Below are 12,899 nucleotides of genomic sequence, written 5' to 3'. Positions count from 1 at the left end.
TCCACATAAATGTATGAATTTAATTGCACTCATGCCACCTCTGAGCCTCATTAAACGTCTGAAAATGTACCTGTGCCACCTCTGTACAAATTAATTTTTTATTAATACTAATTTCATATGATTGGTAACCTATTTGTCTTATTCTACTTCTTATTATATTGTTTTAAATAGAAATTTAAAAAAACTTATAAACATACATTTTTGAATTTGACATTGCTTAAAAAGATGCCATTACAAAGGTAAAAAGAAAATACCCCTGTAAGTCACTTTGAGTCAAATGTCACCTTGTATTAGGAAGGTTAATTTTTGATCAGAATTTTTTATTATTGATCAGAAGGTGCTCCTAAATTTTGTAAATTAGGAGGACAAGCGCTCCTACTTACAAGAAGAAAAAAATGCTTTTAAACTGTGTGTGTGACAGGTATGGCTGTGGAATGGGGTTTGGCTGAGGAAAAAAATTCAGTCAAAATATTTTTTTTTTTGCTTTAACCCCTGTTTATGGCGCTATTTCAAAAATTGTCCTATATGTTCTGTCAAAGACAGAACGAAACTGCACTAATGATTGGGGGTGGAGATGGGGTAGCTGAAAAAAACTTAGCGTGTGTGTTGATGTATTTTTTGCAGATTTGCACATGTACAAGGTTTAAAATGCTCATTAAATATTTTCAAAAAATACTGACATTTTGAGGAGCTGCATTCCTAGGTCAAAGATGAAATAATGGGATTTACAATAAAAAGTTATTTACAAAATTATTTTGACTTGAGTTTATTTATTAATGAGTAACGTTTCTTTTGAGTGAATGTGCAAATTTTTAATGTTAGCAGGTTTTACCATGTTATTACAACATTTATCCACTTTTTATTCATTTAAAAATTGAGAAATTCTTTCAAATTTAAATCCTGTACAAGAACTACAGCAAAAATCAGTTTGAAATTCCTTAAGATACCAGCATGATAACACACTCAATCAGTTGAATGAATGACTCAGTGACTCACTCATTAAGTGACTTACCGCCACTTACTGGTAGTTTAGTTGAGAAGTATGTTGAAAAGTATGCATTTTTCCCTTTCATCATTTCTTATTTGTATACTTATAAATGCATTTAAACATTAATCTCATAACATTATTTATTGCAGTTGTAATTATTGTTATTTGCAGTGTAAATTATTTAATCTGACTGGTAGCAGCCTTATAGTGTATATTGAATTTATTGATAAATTGTCATTTGACATGTAATACATCTAAAAAGGTTAAAAATAGGCCTTTGTAAAGGTAAATATGCAGATTTAAGTATGTAAAAGCTGATAGAACACTGATGAAAATATTGCTTCAGAATAAATTGTTTACTCCACCAAAAATCTCAGTGATGCAGTTATTTTGCAGGGATATTTCGTATGGTATATTGTCTGCTGACATGAAAAGTTCACTGTATATCGTAGTAATAAATATAATTTATTACAGCAATGATATTTTGTTTTCTTTTTAATTTATACACATGAAATATTACATATATGTATGTAATAAAATGTATATTTCCATTACAGGTTTAGGTCTTAAATTTCATATAAGGTGGTATTAAAAAGGTCTTACGTCTTAAATTTAACTTTTTATATATATATATATACACACATACAATTTTAAACAATAAAAAATAGTTTTACGTGATAAAATTTAGTGGCTTTTTCATAACAACCCTTTTTTCATTTCATGAATCTTGTTTTCTGAAGAAAAATTACATGCCAGAATATATTTATAATTCCCAAAACTGACTATCAAACTTTTCTCTTTTTAATTTTTTTTATTTTAACAAAATGTTTTTGTTACTTTATGCAGGAAGACTGTCACATCCAGAATGTGTGGTTAATGGGAGGATTGAGTATTCTCACTTCAGTCCCCATCATGCCCCAGTTTGTGTGTCTGCTCTGTGCCAGCAAAGGCCAGCATGATGTAAGATCCAGCTCTCATTGCATCACTCAATACCTCTGAATCATCACCCACACTATTTCTGTCATAACACAGTACTACAGCATGACCGTGGTCATGTCCATTTTCATTTTATGCTGAAGAACAAAAGTTGATCCTTATTTAATTTTGAGATTAATTGTTCCCTTTCCCAGATGATCTACTGTCAGATGTGCTGTGAGCCTTTTCACCATTTCTGCCTGCCACCGGACGACCGTCCAAAGGAGGAGAACAAGGAGAACTGGTGCTGCCGACGCTGCAAGTTCTGCCATGTTTGTGGCCGCAAGAGCAAGCAAGCAAAGGTGCTTTACACTTTTAAATTTAGAACTAATATAGAATAGATATGGAAGCAGACCTAGAGTTTTTTTATTTGCAGAAGAAGATATATTGTAAACGAAAGAGCCATGCAAGTGTATATATATTTGACAGCTGATGTTCTGTTCTTCCCCATTTAGCCAGTTTTGCAGTGCAAGAGATGCATGTACTGCTACCATCCATCCTGTTTAGGACCCACATATCCCAAACCTGTCAAAATGAACACCTCATGGGTGAGTTATTTCCCTCCCACAGGGTGCCACATGCCACAAAAATCATAGTTTTAATTTTCTCCTAGTTTGTCACACAATTCCGTTTGTGTTAACATGTTATTTCCTCCCTACTCTGTTCACATGAAAGAAGGTTCATCCGGGTTAAAAATGAGGTTAGCGCATGCGCTGGTTCAAAGGTGAGCGCGCGGGTAAAAAGGGGGTGTTGTTGTAGAGGAACGGTGTTGAACTGTGTTGCATATGTGAGCGAGGAGGAGATGAAAGTAATAAAGTGCATAACTGATAAACGTCATGTTTATTTGATTTAACATGGTAGCAGTGGATGGTTGAAGGATGGCAGCTAGTTGTAAAGTTCCGCCGAAATTTGATGAAACCAGGCCATACGAGTGTTGGAAAAATTAAGTTAATATCTGGACGCGGGTTACTGAACTCGACAAAAAGAAACAAGCCCTCGCTGTTTCCTTGGGGCTTGAGGGGAGAGCCCGTGAAACGGCGATGGAAACACCTGCGGAGGATTTAGACCAGGAGTGTCCAACCCTGCTCCTGGAGAGCTACCATCCTGCAGATTTCAGCTCTAACCCCAATCAAACACACCTGAACCAGCTAATCAAGGTGTTCAGGGTTGCTTGATAATTACAGACAGGTGTGCTGGAGCAGGGTTGGAACTAAAGTCTGCAGGACGGTAGCTCTCCAGGAGCAGGGTTGAACACCCCTGATTTAGACAGTGATAATGGTATGGCAACGCTGATGGCTAAGCTTGATGATGTGTTCCTAAAAGAGGAAAAGGATCGCGCATATGAAGCCTATTCTTATTTTGACGGAATAACGAAGAATAATTTGGTTTCCATGGCGGACTACATAATTGATTTCGAACAGCCATACAATCGGATGAAAAAGTATAATATGACACTTCCTGACGCTGTGCTGGCTTTTAAGCTATTGGACACGGCCTACCTCGACGAAAAAAATAGACAGCTAGCACTGACGGCCTGCACAGAGTTGACGTTTTCATCCATGAAGTCGGCTCTAAAACGGATTTTCGGAGGAAAAACAACAGGCTCGTTAAACGGAATACAAGTGAACCAGGACGTGGCATTTTTCACCGAACAAAGACCACAAGGAAGAGGAAATCAGAATTGCCTAGTTGAAACAGAAGTTGTCAAGGCTGACATTCCACTCCTGCTGAGTAAAACGTCACTGAAGAAAGCAGGGACCATTTTGGACATGGAAAAGGACAGTGCAGTGATGTTCAAACAATCTATTCCTCTTGAATTTACTAGTTCTGGACATTACTGTGTCGATATCAGAGACAAAGACACTAAAAAAGATCAAACTGAAGAGGAAGTTCTAACAGTGACCGAAAATGTCTTCAGATGAGAAACGCAAAGTCCTTCTGAAGCTCCATAAACAGTTTGGTCATGCGTCGGCAGACAGACTACAGAGGCTCATTCATAGTTCAGGAAATAAGGACAAAGAATGTTTTACTATTCTACAACAAATAGTATATGACTGTGAAATATGCCAAAAGTACAAGAGGTCAAAGCCAAAGCCTGCTGTGGGGTTGGCCATGGCTTCAGAATATAACGAGGCAGTGGATCTACGTGAGTTAGAACCAGGTGTATGGTATCTTCACATCATCGACCACTTTACACGTTTCAGCGCCGGAAACATTGTGAAAACAAAGAAGTCATCTGCAATTGTCAACTTGGATAAGTGTCCATGGTGCCCCCCAGAAGCTGTATAGTGATAATGGAGGGGAATTTAACAACCAAGAAATCAGAGACATGGCTGAAATCTTTAACATCGAGACAAGAACAACAGCTGGATACAGTCCCTGGAGCAATGGACTACTCGAGAGACATAACCAAACACTCACCGAGATCATCCTGAAGGTCAAGCAAGAAAATGAATGTGACTGGCACACTGCCCTTGACTGGGCCCTCATGGCTAAGAACAGTATGTTGAATGTTCATCAGACAGCTAGCACTGACGGCCTGCACAGAGTTGACGTTTTCATCCATGAAGTCGGCTCTAAAACGGATTTTCGGAGGAAAAACGACAGGCTCGTCAAACGCAATACAAGTGAACCAGGACGTGGCATTTTTCACCGAACAAAGACCACAAGGAAGAGGAAAACGGAACGGAACGTGGCAAAGTGGACAACCAACGCATCCATTACCAGGGACTAATCCACTGGATAAATACGGTAAGAGATCCAGGTGTGCTATTTGCCAGTGCACATTTCATTGGGCTAAAGACTGTCCACACAAGAAAACCGAACAAGTAAGAATAACTGAAGATGCAAATATTGAGGAATGTAACATCACATTGTTTACAAAGGCCTCCATGTCAGATGCAGAGATATTCATGACTGAATCATTAGGATCAGCGATTATTGACACTGCATGTACACGTACTGTGTGTGGGGAGAAATGGCTGGAAAACTATATTGATGACCTCACTCAAGATCAAGTGAACCAGTTGATGCAAACAGAAACTCGCAGTTGCAGACCATTTCGATTCGGAGATGGGAATTTGGTATATTCCACAAGAAATGTGAAATTACCAGCTAAAATAGGACTGACAAAATGCCTAGTTGAAACAGAAGTTGTCAAGGCTGACATTCCACTCCTGCTGAGTAAAACGTCACTGAAGAAAGCAGGGACCATTTTGGACATGGAAAAGGACAGTGCAGTGATGTTCAAACAATCTATTCCTCTTGAATTTACTAGTTCTGGACATTACTGTGTCGATATCAGAGACAAAGACACTAAAAAAGATCAAACTGAAGAGGAAGTTCTAACAGTGACCGAAAATGTCTTCAGATGAGAAACGCAAAGTCCTTCTGAAGCTCCATAAACAGTTTGGTCATGCGTCGGCAGACAGACTACAGAGGCTCATTCATAGTTCAGGAAATAAGGACAAAGAATGTTTTACTATTCTACAACAAATAGTATATGACTGTGAAATATGCCAAAAGTACAAGAGGAAAAAGCCAAAGCCTGCTGTGGGGTTGGCCATGGCTTCAGAATATAACGAGGCAGTGGATCTACGTGAGTTAGAACCAGGTGTATGGTATCTTCACATCATCGACCACTTTACACGTTTCAGCGCCGGAAACATTGTGAAAACAAAGAAGTCATCTGCAATTGTCAACTTGGATAAGTGTCCATGGTGCCCCCCAGAAGCTGTATAGTGATAATGGAGGGGAATTTAACAACCAAGAAATCAGAGACATGGCTGAAATCTTTAACATCGAGACAAGAACAACAGCTGGATACAGTCCCTGGAGCAATGGACTACTCGAGAGACATAACCAAACACTCACCGAGATCATCCTGAAGGTCAAGCAAGAAAATGAATGTGACTGGCACACTGCCCTTGACTGGGCCCTCATGGCTAAGAACAGTATGTTGAATGTTCATGGCTACAGTCCATACCAATTAGTGTTTGGACAGAATCCTAACCTTCCTACTGTATTAGTTGATAAATTGCCTGCTCTAGAAAGTACCACTGTGAGTGCTAAAGTGGGAGAACACATTTCTGCTTTACATGCTTCTAGGAAAGCATTTACAGAAGCAGAGTCTTCTGAGTGAATAAGAAGAGCACTACGTAGGCAGCTTAGGCCCACAGATGACATGTATGTGACAGGAGACAAGGTAGATTACAAAAGAGCAGACTGTCCTGAATGGAAAGGACCAGGGGTAGTTATTGGTCAAGATAGAGCTGTTATATTTGTAAGACATGGGGGGACTCTTGTTAGAGTACATCAATCCAGGATCTGTAAAACAAACACACAGGATCAGGAATCTCAAGATCAGCAAAATGACAACAGCCAGGTACCAAGTGAAAAAGGCAGCTTAAACAATGCAGCAGATAGCTCCGATAGTGAAGAAAAAACAGACAGCGAACAAGAAAACATCAGCGACAGGGAGGTTAATACAGGAGAAGTGTTTATCCTAGAATGACACAACCTGAAACAGATCACGATGTGTGTGGTAATCCTGTCTCTTCTGCTGGTGTAAAGTAAAAAACAGGACAGACTGTAACATTTATGAAACAGGACTGTGGTGGTCCACAGAGAGCCAAGGTTTTATGCAGAGCAGGCAAAGCATCTGGAAAATAACTGGTTCAATCTGCAACATACTGAAAATGATGGCAGTGATGGGCAAAAAGAGTCAATGGATATGTCATGTGTTGATAATCTTCACATTGAGTCAACTGATAGAGAGGCTGATGTACTCACAACAAAATATATTTCATTTGATGCAGCTAAACAGGATGAAATGGTGAATTGGTACAAAAACAATGTTTTTGAGGAAGTTGATGATGCAGGTCAAAAGGGTGTCTCTACCAGATGGGTCTGTAGTCTCAAAGAAACTCCGAATGGTATTGTGCCCAAAGCACAACTCGTAGCCAGAGGTTTTGAAGAGCTTAATATTCACGAGCTGCAGAAAGATTCTCCAACCTGTGCTTCTGACTCTCTTAGGCTGTTATTAGCTGTAATCTGTCAAAATAAGTGGCAAGTCCATTCTATGGACATCAAATCTGCTTTCTTGCAGGGCATGCAGTTGTTCAGAGATATCTATGTCCGGTCCCCTCCTGAAGCAGGAAAAGAAAGTGTTCTATGGAAACTAAACAAGTGTGTTTACGGCCTTGCAGATGCATCATTGTATTGGTACAACAAAGTGAAAGAAATCATGCTGAGTACAGGTGGTAAAATGTCTAAAGTAGATCCAGCAGTATTCTATTGGTTGGATGAACAGTGTAAGGTTACTGGAGTACTCGCATGTCATGTTGATGATTTTCTTTGGGCAGGCTCACAAAACTTCTCAACAGATGTGATACCTACACTAAAGTCTGCATTGCATGTTGGACGTGAGGAACATGAAAATTTCTGCTATGCGGGAATGGACTTTGTTACTGTTAATGGTGTAGTTCATGTACATCAGTATAGTTACATTGAAAACCTACAGCCAATTCGACTGCAAGTAGCACGTACAGTGCAGAGAGATGCCTCTCTTAATGAGACTGAAAAAGAGCAGCTTAGGTCAAAAATAGGACAAATACTGTGGGTTGCAAAACAGACCAGACCAGACATTTATGTTTGATGTATGCAGTTTAGCATGAAATATAAAGTATGCTACAGTCCAGTCTATTCACAAGACAAATAAGGTAATTAGAAAGCTTAAATCTGAAAAGGTGACTCTCAGGTTTCAACATTTGGGAAACAGTGATGCTTTAAACTTTGTTGTTTTCAGTGATGCTTCCCTTGGAAATCTCCCTGATGGGGGCACACAGGGGGGACATTAATTGATCTCATGGGAGAAGGATGGAAGTTTTCTCCTCTCTGTTGGCAATCTAAGAAAATTAGACGTGTGGTGAGGAGTACTCTGGCAGGGGAAACTCTGGCCCTGTCAGATGGAATAGATAATGCCATTTTTCTGACTACTCTCTTTTCTGAACTTACTACTGGAAATGCTAAGCTGAATACTCCTCCGCTGATCTGTGTGACAGACAACCACTCTCTGTTTGATGCCCTTAAGTCAACAAAACCGGTCTCTGAGAAACGTCTTCGACTGGAAATAAGCAGCATAAAGGAGCTCATACAGAGTAAAAGAATCAAGAAGGTACTCTGGTCGGACACAAAAACTCAACTCGCTGACTGTCTTACAAAAAAGGAGCATCGGCCCTGATGTTATTGAAAGTACTCAGTGAAGGACTATGGTGCTATTGAAAGCACTTAGTTAAGGACTGGGGACACTTGTTAATAAAAAAAAAAGAGAGGAAAGAGGTTTATTTGAAAAGACTCTATACTTTCAATCGGATATACAACAAATTTTTTTGGTAACTGTAACCTTTGTTTTGTATGTTTTTTTATTTATTTATATTTTCTTTGTTTAAAGTATAGGGAGATTGTTAACATGTTATTTCCTCCCTACTCTGTTCACATGAAAGAAGGTTCTCCTGGGCTCAAAATGAGGTTAGCGCATGCGCTGGTTCAAAGGTGAGCGCGTGGGTAAAAAGGGGGCGTTATTGTAGAGGAATGGTGTTGAACTGTGTTGCATATGGGAGCGAGGAGGAGATGAAAGTAATAAAGTGCGTAACTGATAAACGTTGTGTTTATTTGATTTAACAGTTTGAATTATATGTACAGTGAGTATAGTAAGTACATTAAGTTTTTGTAGTGTTTTTTTAGTATGTTATTGGTCCATCGATAAAGTTTGCTTTGTTTCTTTGTAGATTTGTATGCTGTGTATTAGGTGTAAGAGCTGTGGTGTGACACCTGGGAAGTCCTCGGACACGTCCTGGAACCATGAGCTGGAACTCTGCCCTGACTGTAGCAAACTCCATAGCAAAGGTTTGACGATGCAAAAATCTTGTCTGATTGTTTTTATATTATATTAATGAAATAACGGAATTCTTTTTATATATATTTTATCAGCCATCACTCTAGTCTTCAGTGTCTCATAACTGAATAAATTATATATTAAAATAGAAAACTGTTAGTTTAAATTACAGTAATATTTCATAGAATTACTTTTTTTCTGTATTTTTGATCAAATAAATGCAGCAAAGAAACTTCTTTAAAAAACATAAAAAATCGTACTGATCCCAAACTTTTGAACGGCACTATAGGACTGTGATGTATATATAGTATACTATTATAGTTGCAAATTATATTCAAATTTTATAATGACCTCAGTTACTCTAAAAATCCTGATTTTGCATTGTTGTAATTTGTTTTGTATGTGTTTTCAGGGAACTTCTGCACTGTGTGTCTGAAGTGCTACGAGGAACATGAGTTTGACAGCAGCATGATGCAGTGTGCCCGATGTGCCCACTGGGTCCATCCCAAATGTGAGGGGCTCACAGGTAGGATGTGTCAATTTCCAGTGCCTCACTAATGCCACACATTGTACGTTGTCTTGTATTTCCATCCTACCTTTTACTTTTTCAGATGATCTGTATGAGATCCTGCGTCGTCTGCGGGGGAAGAGTCTGGTGTTCTCCTGTGCTCCCTGCAGTAAGAGATTCCGCAGCGGTTGGCAGGACGTTGTTCAGGACGTTTTGAGGAGCGGTCTGGAGAAGATCATGAATGGATTGAAGAGTTCCCCGACCATCAGCCACCACCTCATGTGTGCACAGGTAAAGTTTTCAGCTGCCTGTTTACTAACAGTGTTCCCTTGAAGCCAAACAATGTATCTGTTCATACTCTTGCAGTGTCCTGGTGAATCAAATGTGCTTTATGTGTGTATATCAACAGTGTGAGGTGTGTCCAGATTTTGAGGTTGTAAAGGAGCGGTCAGGCTGTTGTCTTCATCCTGTAGAGCAGAAGCTGGAGAATGGCCTGTACACTTCACTGGTGAGATCTCTTATACATGTGAAACTAGTTATGACTTGATTTAATTTAGTTATGACAACAGAGAAGGATTCTATGATTCTAACATTACTATATCCTTAATGCTCTAATACTCTATAGTTTATATTCAATCCAAAGCTATTGAAGAACTATTGAATTTCTCAGTCTATTAAAGGGGTCATATGATGCAATTTCAAGTTTTCCTTTCTCTTTGAAGTGTTACAAGCTGATTGTGCATAGATAAGATCCCTGAAGTTGCAAAGACTAAAGTCTCAAAACAAAAGAGATTCTTTATCAAAGTTTAGACTCTGCCACGCCCCCCTAAAACGGCTTGTTCTAACACGCCCCCACATATCTACCTCACTATGTGGAAATATTTGCATAATGCTGCCCAAATGTGCACGCAAAGAAAGAAGGCGTGGTTTCAGTAACCGCAGTTAGTGTTGAAGCAGCCATGTCAGGGAGACACTGTGTGTTTCAGTGCGAAAACAAAAGCATTTTATTTGGCTTTCCGAAAGTAGATGCATTTAGGAATCTTTAAGATTACTTACAACAGAACAGCAATGCATTTTATGGACGACCGTTTCGTGAACCTAGGAGAGGAGGCAATTCTGACTTTGCTATGACAATCTGGCGCTTCTGAATCATCTACGGTTTTGTTAATAGTTTAAGTATTTGCTATTGACTGTTCAAATGCGGAGTTTTGCGCATCGTGTTTGTGTGTGTGTGTGTGTGCGCGCGGTGTGTGTGCGCGCGGTGTGTGTGCGCGCGGTGTGTGTGTGTGTGCGCGCGCGGTGTGTGTGTGTGTGTGAGAGACAGGGTAACATCACAGTGGAGTCAGTTGTCTTAGTGGCTTGTGTACTGTAACATCACAGTGGAGTCAGTTGTCTTACATAGAGGACCTACAATAATGTACAGCATTTGAAAAATAATGTGTTTTTTGAACATTAAAGCATGTCAACATATTCTGTTACACCAAATACACAAAATAATGATCTTTAAAAAAGCATCATATGACCCCTTTAATATATTTAAGTCTGAAATCACAGTTGAGAGTTTTGGCATCAGTTAAACTGTTTTATGTGTGTAAAACAGTAACTAAAAGCAGTTTACCCTGGTCTTTCAGAAAGCATTTCACGAGGATGTGGTGGCAGTGATGGCGGAAAGGCTGAGAAAAGAATATCTTCTAGAGGAGCAAAGGCCCACTGGTCAAGCCAAATTGTATTATATAAAGGTAGTTTGTTTTTCCTGTAAGCCTGCAATAGCTGCTGATGTTCAGCTATTATTGAGCATTGTAATGCAATGCATATTGTATGAGTGATAATTACAGGCTGTAGTTCATCTTGGTGCATATTTTGCTCATTTTAAATGTCTTTGTGTTGTCTTTGCAGCTAGTAGAACAAGTATTTAGCTGGTTTAACAGTCAGGACCCCAAAACGTGGAACTGTCATATGCAAGAATATCCAAGGTAGGAAACCTAATGTTTCTTATTTTAATATGCTACATGCATTCAAAGTTTGTGTTGTTAAGGTTCATTTTGCCCCTTTTGTTTCATAGCGGTATGCTCCCTGAGGCCATAATTCCCCCCAGCGATGAACACAGTTATGCACAATGGCTCAAAGAGCAGGAGCCAGAAAACCCTCAATCAAAATCTCAAGGTAAGTGCAGTCTTTTTATCTTTATGGCTCATGCTATCCTCTTGTGTGTTTCTTTTGTTAATTTGTTTCTCATGAACCACAGATCTGCAGAATGTGAACACTCAGTTCTTCATGGATGAAAGACAGTGCTCCCTCTGCCAGCAACATGGAGATGCCAAACCGAATGTAGGTGAAGCCTTTACCAGTTCTGTGTTCAGAGATGAGTCTCATGTTCGGCTCACTTGAGCTGTATTGTCTTTGTATGTGTAGGATGCTGGTAGGCTGCTGTATATTGGACAGAATGAATGGGCTCATGTGAACTGCTGCATGTGGTCGGCAGAGGTGCGGGATGTCAAAGGAGCTTTGCTGCATGTCCACAGTGCCGTCGCCAGGGGCCGCCTCATGGTTGGTATAAACTGATGCAGAGTATTGTCATTTAGATAAAAACTGAACAAAAATGTTAAAGGAAAAATAACAAAATAAAATTAATAAACGTTTTAAGCCCAGTTCAGGGGTTCCATAGCCATAATAACCTGGATATTCTATATTGTGCAGTCTTTATACCATTTTTAATCTTAAATAATATTATATTATATTACCAGCTTCATCGCTGTGTCTGTCACGCGACTCTGTTCCCCTTTCGGGCTCTGTCTTTACATTTATTTTGAAAGATGAAGCTTGCGATTATGGTAAGGGGTGTTACATTTCTGACGAGTGCTTGCGGTGTTCGCAATGCACTGGGTCAGCTGGCCAATCAGAGCAGACTGCGCTTGTCGGAAGGAGGGACTTTGTAGCAAATGAAGCGTTTGAGAGAGGCGGGGCATAGAGGACCTACAATAATGTACAGCATTTGAAAAATAATGTGTTTTTTGAACATTAAAGCATGTCAACATATTCTGTTACACCAAATACACAAAATAATGATCTTTAAAAAAGCATCATATGACCCCTTTAATATATTTAAGTCTGAAATCACAGTTGAGAGTTTTGGCATCAGTTAAACTGTTTTATGTGTGTAAAACAGTAACTAAAAGCAGTTTACCCTGGTCTTTCAGAAAGCATTTCACGAGGATGTGGTGGCAGTGATGGCGGAAAGGCTGAGAAAAGAATATCTTCTAGAGGAGCAAAGGCCCACTGGTCAAGCCAAATTGTATTATATAAAGGTAGTTTGTTTTTCCTGTAAGCCTGCAATAGCTGCTGATGTTCAGCTATTATTGAGCATTGTAATGCAATGCATATTGTATGAGTGATAATTACAGGCTGTAGTTCATCTTGGTGCATATTTTGCTCATTTTAAATGTCTTTGTGTTGTCTTTGCAGCTAGTAGAACAAGTATTTAGCTGGTTTAACAGTCAGGACCCCAAAACGTGGAACTGTCATATGCAAGAATA

The 12,899-nt window shown here is 39.3% G+C and overlaps 1 protein-coding gene across 1 annotated transcript in view; it reads left to right on the top strand.

Moving 5' to 3' along the window:
- LOC107589473 (histone-lysine N-methyltransferase 2B-like) overlaps positions 1-12,899 on the top strand; it is a 36,940-nt gene that overhangs the window by 13,114 nt on the left and 10,927 nt on the right. The window contains exons 12-22 of the mRNA XM_016277923.1: positions 1,835-1,948; positions 2,119-2,265; positions 2,419-2,511; positions 8,752-8,869; positions 9,271-9,384; positions 9,470-9,657; positions 9,776-9,874; positions 10,998-11,105; positions 11,263-11,339; positions 11,429-11,538; positions 11,681-11,694. Coding sequence (XP_016133409.1) covers positions 1,835-1,948; positions 2,119-2,265; positions 2,419-2,511; positions 8,752-8,869; positions 9,271-9,384; positions 9,470-9,657; positions 9,776-9,874; positions 10,998-11,105; positions 11,263-11,339; positions 11,429-11,538; positions 11,681-11,694 — 1,182 coding nt within the window. The remainder of the gene's footprint in view (positions 1-1,834; positions 1,949-2,118; positions 2,266-2,418; positions 2,512-8,751; positions 8,870-9,270; positions 9,385-9,469; positions 9,658-9,775; positions 9,875-10,997; positions 11,106-11,262; positions 11,340-11,428; positions 11,539-11,680; positions 11,695-12,899) is intronic.

This window comes from Sinocyclocheilus grahami, unplaced genomic scaffold (assembly GCF_001515645.1).
Source record: "Sinocyclocheilus grahami isolate Dianchi unplaced genomic scaffold, SAMN03320097.WGS_v1.1 scaffold116.1, whole genome shotgun sequence".
In the NCBI taxonomy this organism is placed as follows: Eukaryota; Metazoa; Chordata; class Actinopteri; order Cypriniformes; family Cyprinidae; genus Sinocyclocheilus; species Sinocyclocheilus grahami.
This window is presented reverse-complemented; position numbering and strand designations above follow the sequence as displayed.